General features: G+C 48.6%; 1 protein-coding gene across 3 annotated transcripts; it reads left to right on the plus strand.

Annotated features, from left to right (window-relative positions):
• Nucleotides 1–375: 375 nt before the first annotated feature.
• Nucleotides 376–7747, plus strand: SSR2 (signal sequence receptor subunit 2). Of its 3 annotated transcripts, none has more exons than XM_052796350.1 (6): nt 376–396; nt 2140–2294; nt 2864–2962; nt 3390–3498; nt 3676–3753; nt 4077–4906. In XM_052796350.1, the coding sequence occupies exons 2-6, from the start codon at nt 2140–2142 to the stop codon at nt 4185–4187; spliced, it is 552 nt and encodes a 183-aa protein (XP_052652310.1). In that variant the 5' UTR covers nt 376–396; the 3' UTR covers nt 4188–4906. The 3 variants fall into 3 exon arrangements, with proteins under 3 accessions (XP_052652310.1, XP_052652309.1, XP_052652308.1); XM_052796349.1 differs by lacking the exon at nt 376–396 and adding an exon at nt 888–1016; XM_052796348.1 differs by lacking the exons at nt 376–396; nt 4077–4906 and adding an exon at nt 7459–7747.
• Nucleotides 7748–12572: the final 4825 nt, after the last annotated feature.

The following is a 12572-nucleotide window of genomic DNA, read 5'->3' on the forward strand; positions in this document are numbered from 1 at the left end:
ACATGAAGGTATAGTTCCTGGGGTCTGTGCACTAGGACAGGCGTCCCACCTGACGTTTGAGGAATTTAACACTGATCCTCCTCCCTGCTCTCCTCCTCTTCTCCCTCGTCGCTTTACAGAGCCTCTATGCAGTTGGCAGCACTGGTGAGCTGGGTGGAGCTGCTGGCCATCCTCCTCTTAGGTGTGCTGCTGCTTCTTGTTGAAGTGCTCTTCCGAGCCATGGTGGTCATTGGGCTTCTGCTCTACATGCTTGTCACTAACTGAAGACAAAGTGGGGAGGGCGCCTCTTTTTCCCCTTGTTCCCAGAGCTCTTGAAGAAGGTGACAAGAGGAGAATCACACCGACCTCAAGAACAGATGGAGAGAAACGTAAGCGGTAGCCAAAGGAAGAGGGGAGGTATGGCTGCCTTCTGGCTTCCTATGTTACATCCTTGCTTGGCAGCTTTGTTGTCTTCACTCCCAAAGCAGTAACTTCAGCCGTGGGCCTCCAGCAAACCCAAATCACAGGTTCAGGCTGCTTGTCCCCTTCCCCCTAAGGGGAAGCCGAGTCCTGCCAAGGTGCATTCCTTCAGCCTGCACCTCCCAGGTGCAAGCCTGTCCTGCCGCGTATCAAAACCCCAGCGAGCCGTGCCTGAGGCTCCAGGAGCTGCCCTGCGCGGGGCGGCTCCACTGCGGGGTCTGGGGTAGGGCAGGGGGCGGGGGGCAGCGCTCTGTTCGCCCCCGGAGAGTTTGGAAGCGGTATTTTTGGACTAAAAGCTGGTGTTCTGCAGACAAGTGCTTCAACCCTCTCCCCCCGGAGGGAAGCCCCAGAGCGGCAGGAGGCGGGGCAGCGGCGGCAGGAGGTCGGGCAGCGGCCGGAGAGACGGGCTCTGCGCAGGCGCGGAGTCCCCCCCCCCCGGCCAGCGGGCTAAGACTACATTTCCCAGGGTGGCGCGGGCCGCCGCCGAGGCGCCATTTTCCGGTCTGCTGTGCTTCTGCTGCCTCTGCGCTGACACGGCCTTCCGCGGAGCAGGGACGGTGAGGGACCGGGAGTAGTTGTAGGGCGGGGGGCTTCGTGGGGAGGAATCCGTGAAGGGAGGAGCTTGGTGGAGTGTCTCCCGATTTCTGGAGGCGGGGGGTCCTGGGAAGGGTCTGTGAGGGTGGCTTGGGGGTGGGTTTTGAGGGGATGTGAGGGACCAGCCAGGGTCTTCTGCTGGAGTGTTGGTGTCTGGGTCTCCTGCAGGCAGCGGTCGGTGAAACTTGGCGGTTCTTTGGCATGGAGCAGTACCTCTGAGCTTATCTTTAGGTCTCTGGGCTGTGTGGGTGTGTAGGAGCAGCGCAGAGTGGAAATGCTGGAGTGAAGACTGTGGCAAGGGAGTATTGAGGGGAAGGAAAGATCCTGGGGCATAGAAAGTGGAGGCTCTGACATGTTAGTGCTTTTAAATGCAAAAACTGCTCACAAGTTTCCTAATGGGTTGCATATATAATGACCGTGTCTCCTTGTCCGCTCAGCAGGGCAGCTCCACAGGTGCTAGGCTCAGGGGAACTGGGACACGTGGCCTGAAGCAGGGACTTCTGGGGACCAAAAGGCCACTGGAGGGAGTTGGTGGTGGTACCTCAGTGGCTGGAAATAGGAAAGAATAACAAATGTTTGAAATGAGGAGCTAGTACTTTCTGATAAGAATAGAGAATTTGATGGGAAGAACTAACTCTGTTGTACAGCAATTAACTGGTAATTGCTAAAACTGGTGAAACTTAATTGCCAAAGCTTTTGCTCTGAAAGTTACTAGAAGAGGCTTTGTGGTCTGAGACCTTTGCCAATTACTGAGTTGTGATAAAGGGAAGTGATACTTGTTGGGGCTTTGAAAAGGGAGAAAACCGTTGTCTTTTCTTCCATGCCTGCTGATCTGGGACACTGCTGTGCCACTTCCTACATCCTTGTAGGAGAGTGTAGAGGTATTTCAGGGGCAGTTGCAGACTTGCGTGGAACCATGGTAATTTTCTGCCAGCTTGTGATAATCCTTTATCAATATTGCTGTGAAGTATACAGATGTTCATGTCTTACTACACATGAATGCCTGAATTGTCTTGTTTAGTTGTCCTGTTTGTGTTCTTTTTGTAATTAAATTATCAATTACATTCCATTTTCTTTTGCTTCTAGATGAAGCTCCTGGTTCTTGCTGTGTTTGCCCTGTTTTATGTGGCCCACTGTGAGGAAGGTGCCAGGCTCCTGGCCTCCAAATCTCTGTTAAACAGATATGCAGTGGAGGGCAAGGACTTGACTTTGCAGTACAACATCTACAATGTTGGCTCCAGGTGAGTCTTGTCCAGGCTTCTGATACTGACCAGGAGCAAATGTTATGTGTGCGTGTCTGCAGGGTATGAGACTTATTTCTAGGTTCCATGATGTGCTCTTACCTTTGCTCCCCCTAACTCTGAGCTTACCAGCAGGGCTTGAAGGTTTGACCTTGCGATTTGCCTTTTTCTTCCTGTTCCATTGTCCCTGCTTTCATTGTTTCCTGATTTCACCTCGTGGCTGCTGTAGCTGTTGGTCCAACATGGCGTAGTTACTTTTGTGTCTTGTGACACTCTGCTCCCCATGCATGCAGCCTCCCTTTCTTGGCTTCCTGAGCTCTTTTTCATGTCTGGTTTCCTGTCTTTTTTGCAGTTTCTCTCAGCTTTGCCTTCCTCTTTCTGTGGTCTCCCTGCAATACACCTTGACTCTCCTCCCCGTCTTCTATTGGTGACTCTTTATGTTTCAAATACCAGTTCTTCCAGCTGCTGAATTGCCAGTATGGAACTGTCATCCCTCTTTGGTGCAGTCCCCCGTGAGTAGAATGACAAGTCTAAGATTCTCTTCTCATCCCTTTCTTTGTTGCCTTTAGTGCTGCTTTAGATGTGGAGCTGTCAGATGATTCTTTCCCCCCAGAAGATTTTGGCATCGTCTCTGGGATGCTCAATGTCAAGTGGGACAGGATCGCTCCGTATCTTTTCATGTTTTGAAATTTCTCCCAACGCTCCTTCTTACCCCTAAGCATCCTCTAGCTCTCCTGTCTTCAGTTGTTGTCACTGAAATTCCAGCATGCCAGACCCTGGGCAGGGTACTGAATGCAAACCTCTGGTCTCCTTGAAGGTGCTTTGTTTAAAAAAAAAAAAAAAAAAAAAAAAAAAAAAAAAAACAAACAAAAGAAAAAGAAGTTCCTTGCAAACAGGGCCAGGTCCATGTGCAATTCATCTGTTGGGAAGGAGGAGCAGCTGGATCAGCCTTGGATGGGTCTGGATGTCTGTAACCGCAGAGGACTCAGATCTGTCAGCAGGACTGACTTTTCCACCTCGTTCAAGGCTCCTTACCTATCTCCTCACTTTTCTTCCTCTGAATTGCAACTATTTTCCTTAATTTATGGCTCTCAGAGCAAGTAATGTGTCCCACACTGTGGTTCTGCGGCCTCTCAAAGCTGGTTACTTCAACTTCACCTCTGCTACCATCACGTACCTGGCACAGGAGGGTGGACAGGTTGTGGTGAGTTGACTGTTTATAGGATCCTTTCCCAAATCGGACAGCAGATGATACACCTGACTGTGCTCTTTGAGCTGCTTGTTAGGGGATGATGCATGTCCCTGCACTCTTATAGTGCACAGACTCTGTTGCAAGAAGGAAAGGTAGCAAATGCTATCTTTTCCCCCCTACCCTTTTCAGGTTGGTTTCACTAGTGCTCCTGGGCAGGGAGGAATCTTGGCTCAGCGTGAGTTTGACAGGAGGTTCTCCCCTCACTTTGTAAGTACCTTTCAACTGGTAATTGAAATTGCACTGCAGCAACTGTGCAACCCAGCACAGCGGCTTTTTGTCAGTTTGTGGTGTGTTTGGTTTGCACTACAGTCACCTGGAAGTGGTGTTGCAACATGGATTGCAATTAATCCGTATCAGTTGTCCAGAAGAGTATCACAGAAAAAGCAAAGATTTTTATCCAAGCTACCCCTGTGAAGGAGCTGGCACTGTGGGATTTGAGCCAGAAGCTTTGAGAGTAGAAGACCTGATGGCTGTAAGACTCATCTGTACATGACTTGTTTTGACTTTTTTCTAACAATTTCTCCTTCTAGCTGGACTGGGCAGCTTTTGGTGTGATGACCCTGCCCTCCATTGGGATCCCACTGCTGCTGTGGTACTCAAGCAAGAGAAAGTATGACACCCCCAAAACCAAAAAGAACTGAGCAAAGTCAAATGCCACCAGCACCTCAGAGCTCAGGAAAGAACAAACATTAACCCACCCAGAACTGCAGGTGTGTTGGGATCAGCAACAGTCCCCCCTGCAAAGTGCTGCCTGGGCTGTGCTTCAGCCCTGTTGGCAAGAGGGAATCAAGTGCTTCAATGGCAGTGATGTGTTGTCTTCCACATTTTTAAAAAGAAACAAGCAAAAAAAAAAAAAAACCCAACCGAAAATCCCAAAGCCCCTTGCCTGCATATTTGGAGCAGAGACCCATCACTCCATTGCAGACATAGTGCCAGCACATCTGTGATGATACGAATGTGTTAACATCCAGAGGAGCTTGCAGGGGGTGCAGCCCTGCAGTGTTTCTGACATCGGTGCTGCCTTTGGGGCTCCATTGAGGCAAATGGGTCTTTGCCTGCTGCAGTCTTCTCAAATGTATTAAATCTCAGGGCCCCCTCCTCCGAGTGCTGCCTGCCTTGCTGAAACATTTGGGAGAAGCAGCTCTATCTAGTGACAAAAACAGGTCTCCTTTTGAGAGATGCTTTTTAGAGCTGCTGCTTTGCTAAGTGGGGCATGGGAGGTCCCTGTAGATGCTTGTTCTCTAGGAAGCCCCATTGCATTTTGCTGAGCAGTTAACTGCTGTGTTTTTGTTCTTTCTGGTTGCTCTGTTAAGGGTTGAGGTACTGAGGATTTTGTAATAAAATGAACACCATGAAAGAAGCCTGCCTTTCTTTTACCGAGAAGTCCTAGAGGCACCTGGCTGCCTTCAGAAGCAGCTAATGGGCATACAGTCAGTAAAATAAATTGCTATTGATAAAATAAATGGAAGAGGGAAAGAAGGGCCCAGAAGGCCTGGTCCCTTGCACCAGCTCTTCTGACAACTCCAAGCCCTAGTATAAGATTTCTCTTCACAGCCGTAAGTAAATGTGGCTGCATGTTGAGCATTCATTTGTGCTTTTCCTACAAGAGAGGTGGTGGCACAGTGGGGGCCTGCAAGTGGTGAGAGGTGGTTGATTTCTGCCCTGGGCTTTGGGCAGGGAGGCAGTGGCTGTTCATATGTGGCTGTGCTCCTGGGGCACTGTGTGGCTTGGTGTGGCCAGTTGCTGGAGGCCAGGTGGCCACCAAAGCTGCTCTATCACTCCCCCCACCTCAGCTGGACAGGGGAGAGAAAATATAACAAAAGGCTTGTGGATCGAGATAAGAATGGGGAGAGATCATTCAATCAATTCCCGTCACGGGCAAAACAGGCTCGACTTAGGGAAAATTAATTTATTGCCAATCAAACCAGAGTAGGGTAATGAGAAATAAAACCAAATCTTAAAACACCTTCCCCCCACCCCTCCCTTCTTCCCAGGCACAGCTTCACTCCCGAATTTTCTACCTACCCCCCCGGCAGTGCATGGGTACAGGGAATGGGGGTTGGAGTCAGTTCATCACATGTTGTCTCTGCTGTTCCTTCCTCCTCAGGGGCAGGACTCCTCACACTCTTCCCCTGCTCCAGTGTGGGGTCCCTTCCACAGCAGACAGTCCTCCACAAACTTTTCTGTTGCAGGGAACCATCTGGAGACGTGAGCCGAGTAACAACCGGACACCAATACGGTTAAAGTTGTTCTCCCTTTATTGCCCAAATAGCGTGCTTATATACCTTGTCAAGCTAAACATCAGCTGTCCACGCGCCATAAGCTAAAATATAATTGGTTATACTAACTCTGTACACGTGCATAAACATAGGATACAATTGGTTATACTAACTAAAACATGCGAAACTTGTCTCAGTCTAATTGGTCAAGATAAACTGCCGAATTGAGGTTCTTCGTGCCAAGTTCCCTTTATCTTGGAATGTGCACCTGTGTTCTTCTAATTGGCATCTTTCTATTTTTTGTCGTCTTGTTTATTCTGTTCAAGGCCTTCTAAAGGCGTCTAGAATGCTTTTGCGACCGTTAGCTAAATATGTGTCCACAACACTTTTCCACTGTGAGTCCTTCCCATGGGCTGCAGTTCTTCACGAACTGCTCCAGCATGGGTCCCTTCCACAGGCTGCAGTCCTTCAGGAGCACACTGCTCCAGCGTGGGTCCCCTGTGGGGTCACAAGTCCTGCCAGAAAACCTGCTCCAGCGTGGGCTCCTCTCTCCACAGGGCCACAGGTCCTGCCAGGAGCCTGCTCCAGTGTGGGCTTCCCACAGGGTCACAGCCTCTTTGGGGCATCCCCCTGCTCCGGCGTGGGGTCCTCCACGGGCTGCAGGTGGATATCTGCTCTGGCGCCTGGAGCATCTCCTCCTCCTCCTTCTTCACTGCCCTGGGGGTCTGCAGGGCTGTTTCTCTCACATGTTCTCACTCCTCTCTCCGGCTGCAGTTTCTGTGCCTGCTGCAACTTTTTTCCCCTTCTTAAATATGTTATATCACAGAGGCACTACCACTATTGCTGATGGGTTTGGCCTTGACCAGCAGCAGGTCCATCTTGGAGCCAGCTGGCATTGGCTCTATCAGACATGGGGGAAGCTTCTAGCAACTTCTCACAGAAGCCACCCCTGTAGCCCCCCCCAGCTACCAAAACCTTGCCACGCAAACCCAATACACCACGCAACAGCACGGTGCTGACAGCTGAGAAATCCTGGGCCATGCTGGAGCGAACACTGTGCCGCTGTTACCAGAGCAATATTTCCAAGCCAGGATTCCTCACATCCTCACCCCAACCTTTGCTGCCGCTGGTTGCACCCTCTCTTTCACCTGGCGAAGGCCCCGAGGCACGCTGGAGTGCATCAGGGAACTGCCCGGGCATTGGCAAAGCTCAGTGAAGGCCCAAGGAAATTCCAGAGTGCGGCTGGGCCCTGGAAATGCCTGGCGAAGGCTCCAGTGAAACTAGAGGGAAGCAGGGCCCAGGCTTTGCTTGTGCACTGGCAGGGCACTGCTGTTCTCTACAGTATCCCAGAGGTTTCACCAGGTTTTTCTGATGCCTGTGTGGGGCCCTGCTGCATTCCACAGAGCCCCTTGGCATGTGCTGGGCTTTTCCAACACCTGCTTCTGTCCCGAGTGCCCTGGAGGTTTGGTGGGACCTGGGCTCTGGCAAGGGTGAAGGTGAGGTGGTAGAGCAAGCGCAGAGTACAAGTGTTAGTGTTTTTTTCAGGTATTTCATGCAGTATTTGAAGTTTACCTCAAATTTTATGTATGTCCATTTCTATTCTCTGATGTTGTTCTGCATCTGTACAGCAAGTGGTGTATACATGTACCTTTCTTGAGAAATAAGCACATAATTTAATGCCACTCTTTTGCAGGGCTATCCAGGATGTTTGTTTTACCTCAAAGGCTGAAATAGCATTACCCATCTCTTCATTACAGTAGATAAGTTTATGACAGCCCTGTATAATTCTGACATTCCTAGCCTGGGGAGAAATGTTTGTGCAAACTGGTGGAAGCCAGTTTGCCGAATATTTAACAGGTGGATTTTGCACAGAGCATTTTATGCTTTCCTTGGTATGCTGGGGTAAGTTGTGCCTGTCATTCCAGAAGAGGTCTGGATGTATCGAAATATCAAGGAAAAAACCCATAAAACCAAACCAATCCTCATGTACGGGTGTTAATCCAATTAACAGACAGCATCTTGGAGGCCATAGAGCCACATACCCCCAATAATCCTTAATTCCTTAAGGTTTTATCATATAACAGTTCTTACGAGTTAGTGTATGACCAGTAGTAACATAAACCCAAATGCAAAATCCCAGAGTAAACAAAACTACAATTTCTAAAAACAATCGACAGGTTCAGATGATAACAGGGTCATCAAAGTCTATTTGCAGGGTTGTAGATGGCACTTCTGTTGACATTTGATCAAAGCAAGTTCATCCAGATCACCCAGCTCTGCTGTGACAGGTGATACACTCCGCATTGTGTTTGAAGATGGTGTGACCCTTTGCACTGGGAAGTGTGGCTCCAGCTGAGCAGCCCTTGCACGTTACTGTAGCATTAGTAATTACCAGTAGCCAAGCAGGTCCCTTCCAGTGCAGCTGAAGGGTGATTTTTCACTGGTATACCTTCATGTAGACCCAGTCTCCGGATTTCAAGGAGGGACAGACTTTAGTAGTGGGTTCTGGTAAAACTTCTTTCAGCTGTGTGTGGAAAGTCCTTAAACATTTCATTAATACCTGGTGATATTTTAGGAAAGCATTATCTGTTAGTTTTAACTTTGACTGCATGGGAATTAAGGATGTTGTGTAAGACAGTCACATAAGACAGTCCCATGGGTCTGCCTGTCAAAATCTCATGGGGTGACGGCCCATATTTTCTATTCACAATGCTTCTCGCATGCATCAATGGGAAAGGTAACACATCCAGATACTTCAGGCCAGTTTCTGCACAAATTCTTGCTAACTTGGTTTTAAAATCAGAGTTTTTCCTCTCTACAGCCCCACTGGATTGGGGGTGATGGGCAAAATGACACTTAGGTTCTATTTGTAGGGTTGCCCAAATTTTCTGCATTACTTGTCCAGTAAAATGGGTCACCTATTGCTGTCTAGTGTTAGGGGAATATTAAACCCATGAATTAGTTCTCTCAGCATTTTTTTTGCAACAGTTGTTTTATCTGCATGTTTACAAGGACAGGCCTCCATCCTGAGAACACATCTAAAATGACAAGGACGTGCTCAGAATTATTGCATTTAGGTATTTGAATAAAGTAAATTTGCAAATTTACAAATGGTCCCCACAGTTTAGGGTGTACAGCTATACTTGTCTTCTCCTTCTGTCTTACATTACTTTGTTGAAAAGTTGTCCGAACAATATGAAGATTCAAGAATTTAAACAGTACTTTGTTAGCAAGCTTCCGTCATTTACACCTTAATTTCTGACAAAATGAAAGCCCCTTCCTGATTGTTCAAGCTATAGAACTATTTGATTAATTAAAAATGTGTATGAATTATACAAATGCTAAATTTATGTGGACTATTAAAAAAAAAATCATATTTAAAGTTCTTTAACTTTCCTTTTTCAGTGTTATCTGTATCTTCAGATATACCAATGTTTTAATGATGTAGCCATTAGCTCAGTGACTTCATTAAAGCATTCTATTGCTCTCATTCCATTCCAAAATAATGTTGAGAATAGACAAATAACTGAAAGTAGGCACACAAGAAAAATTTGGGGCAAACCAATAAAAATTTGGAGCAAACTAATAGTGTCATACAGCTGCAGTCATCCCCTCTTTGCTGGTGTGAGCCACTGAATGGGTCACACGAGCACAGACAGGTCTATCTGTTAGTCTTCCCAAAGCCATTTTGCCTGTGGTTTGCTGTAGGGACCTGTAAATCACTCCAGCCAGGCTCAGGGCAGGGGATTTCCTGCCTCTTTGGGCTGTTGTAGTACAACTAGTGGGAAGTGATAAAGGGATAGCTTGAAACCAGGAGAGAAGTTTTTTTTCAAGCAATAGGGGAGTTTCCCACTCCTTTAGTATCTTCGCAGGAATATCTCTTAGGGAGAAATCCCTGGGCATGTCACAGAAGTTTGCACATCCCCACCTTCTTCATTATTAAAATCCTAATCTCAATCAGTGCTGGCTGAGGATTTAGTTTAGCTCATATTCAGTATGAACTGTAACTTTTAAAGCAAAGTTCCTGCTGCTTTGATGAATGAGCCTGGCATGCCTGGCTCTCCGGCAGGGGGTTATCTTTTGGAGCTGGGCTCTATCCAGATAAGAGAGTAAGTCAGGGACATTGTTAGGTGGTAGAGGAAGTGCAGAGCCCTGGTGTTGGTTGGGCTGTGAAATGGCTGCCAAGGGAAGGTGACGGTCAGCAACAGTTTTCAGTCCTGGCACCTTCCGTGTGGGATCAGTTGCTGGACATTTTCTCTTGAGGTTATGCAGGGAGAAAATTAGAAGGGCCAAAGCTGAACTAGAACTTAATCTGGCTACTGCCATAAAAGACAAATAAAAATGTTTCTATAAATACATTAACAGCAAAAGGAGGGCTAAGGATAATCTCCATCCTTTATTGGATGTGGGGGGAAACATAGCGACAAAGGCTGAGGAAAAGGCTGAGATACTTAATGTCTTCTTTGCCTCGGTCTGTAATAGTAAGATAGTTGTTCTCAGGGTACCCAGACCCTGAGCTGGAAAACAGGGATAGGGAGCAGAATGAAGCCCCCATAATCCAAGGGGAAATGGATAGCAACCTGCTATACCACTCAGACACAAGTCTATGGGGCCGGATGGGATCCATCCAAGGGTACTGAGGGAGGTGGTGGAAGCACTCACCAAGCCACTTTCAATTATTTATCAGCAGTCCTGGCTAACTGGGGAGGTCCCACCTGACTGGAGGTTAGCAAATGTGACGCCCATCTACAAGAAGGGCTAGAAGGGCTATTTGGGGAACTATGGGCCTGTCAGTCTGACCTTGGTGCTGAGAAAGGTTGTGGAGCAGATCATCTTGAGTGCCATCACGCGTCACGTACAGGACAACCAGGTGATCAGGCCCAGTCAGCATGGGTTTATGAAAGGCAGGTCCTGCTTGACTAACCTGATCTCCTTCTGTGACAAGGTGACCCATTTAGTGGATGAGGGAAAGGCTGTGGATGTTGTTTACCTGGAGTTTAGTAAATCCTTTGACACCGTTTCCCACAACATTCTGGTGGAGAAACTGGCTGCTAATGGCTTGGACAGGCGTACTCTTCACTGGGTAAAAAAACTGGCTGGATGGCTGGGCCCAAAGAGTGGTGGTGAATGGAGTTAACTCCAGTTGGCGGCTGGTCCAACAAGTGGTGTTCCCCAGGGCTCAGCACTGGGGCCAGTTCTGTTTAATATCTTTATCAATGACCTGGACGAGGGGATCGAGTGCACCCTCAGTAAGTTTGCAGAGGACACCAAGTTGGGCAGGAGTGTTGATCTGCTGGAGGGTAGGAAGGCTCCACAGAGGGATCTGGACAGGCTGGATCAATGAGGCCAATTGTATGAGATTCAGCAAGGCTGAGTGCCGGGTCCTGCACTTGGGTCACAGCAACCCCATGCAGCGCTACAGGCTTGGGGAAGAGTGGCTGAAAAGTTGCCCGGCAGAAAAAGACCTAGGGGTGTTGGTTGACAGCTGGCTGAATGTGAGCCAGCAGTGTGCCCAGGTGGCCAAGCAGGCCGATAGCATCCTGGCTTGTATCAGAAATCGTGTGGCCAGCAGGACTAGGGAAGTGATCGTCCCCGTGTACTCGTTACTGGTGAGGCCGCACTTCGAATACTGTGTTTAGTTTTGAGCCCCTCACTACAAGAAAGACGTTGAGGTGCTGGAGTGCATCCAAAGAAGGGCAACGAAGCTGGTGAAGGGTCTGAAGAACAACCATAGAATAGTTTGGGTTGGAAGGGACCTTTAAAGGTCATCTAGTCCGACCCCACTGCAATGAGCAGGAACATCTTCAACTAGATCAGGTTGCTCAGACCTCGACCAACCTGACTTTGAATGTTTCCAGGGATGAGGCATCGACCACCTCTCTGGGCAACCTGTTCCAATGTTTCACTACCCTCGTAAAAAGTTTCTTCCTTATGTCCAATCTAAATTCACCCTCTTTCAGTTTAAAACCATTACCCCTTGTCCTATCGCTACAGGCCCTACTAAAAATTCTGTCCTCATCTTTCTTATAAGTATCAAAAAGCCGCAGTGAGGTCTCCCCAGAGCCTTCTCTTCTCCAGGCTAAACAACCCCAGCTCTCTCCCCCTGTCCTCATAGCAGAGGTGTTCCAACCCTCGGATCATTTTTGTGTACCCCTTCTGGACCTGCTCCAACAGGTCCATGTCTTTCCTGTGCTGAGGACCCCAGAGTTGGACGCACTACTGCAGGTGGGGTCTCACCAGAGTGGAGCAGAGGGGCAGAATCCTCTCCCTCGACCTGTTGGCCACACTTCTTCTGATGGAGCCCAGGATACAGTTGGCTTTCTGGGCTGTCAGCACACACATCCAGCGACTGCTCCCACACAGAAGGTGCCAGGACTGAAAGCTGCTGCTGGCCCTCACTTTCCCCTGGCAGCCCTTTCACAGCCCCACCAACACTGGGGCTTTACGCTTGCTCTGCCTGCTAACAGTCCCCACACGCTCTCTTGCTCTAGACAGAGCCCAGCTCCAGAATTGAAGACGTCTTTTTTCCACTTTGTCAATGCCCCCTTCCCTAGAAAGGGATCCCAGCTTCTTGGCTTCCCAACCCTCTAATTCCAAGCTACTGGCTCCGTTATTCCAGCATCGGAGCAGCTGGGTGATAATGTGGTCACCTGGACGATGGCTGAAATCTTTTTGCATTTCTCGCAGCTCACTCAGGGGCAGGGATCAGGTGATTACCTTTGGTTCTGCCTCTTCCTCCTGTTCTCATGACAGCCCTGGTTTAATCTTCATTCCTCACTACGCAAACTGATTTTTTTATATTTCTTC

The sequence above is a fragment of the Harpia harpyja genome, chromosome 9 (genome assembly GCF_026419915.1).
Source record: "Harpia harpyja isolate bHarHar1 chromosome 9, bHarHar1 primary haplotype, whole genome shotgun sequence".
Taxonomy (NCBI): domain Eukaryota; kingdom Metazoa; phylum Chordata; class Aves; order Accipitriformes; family Accipitridae; genus Harpia; species Harpia harpyja.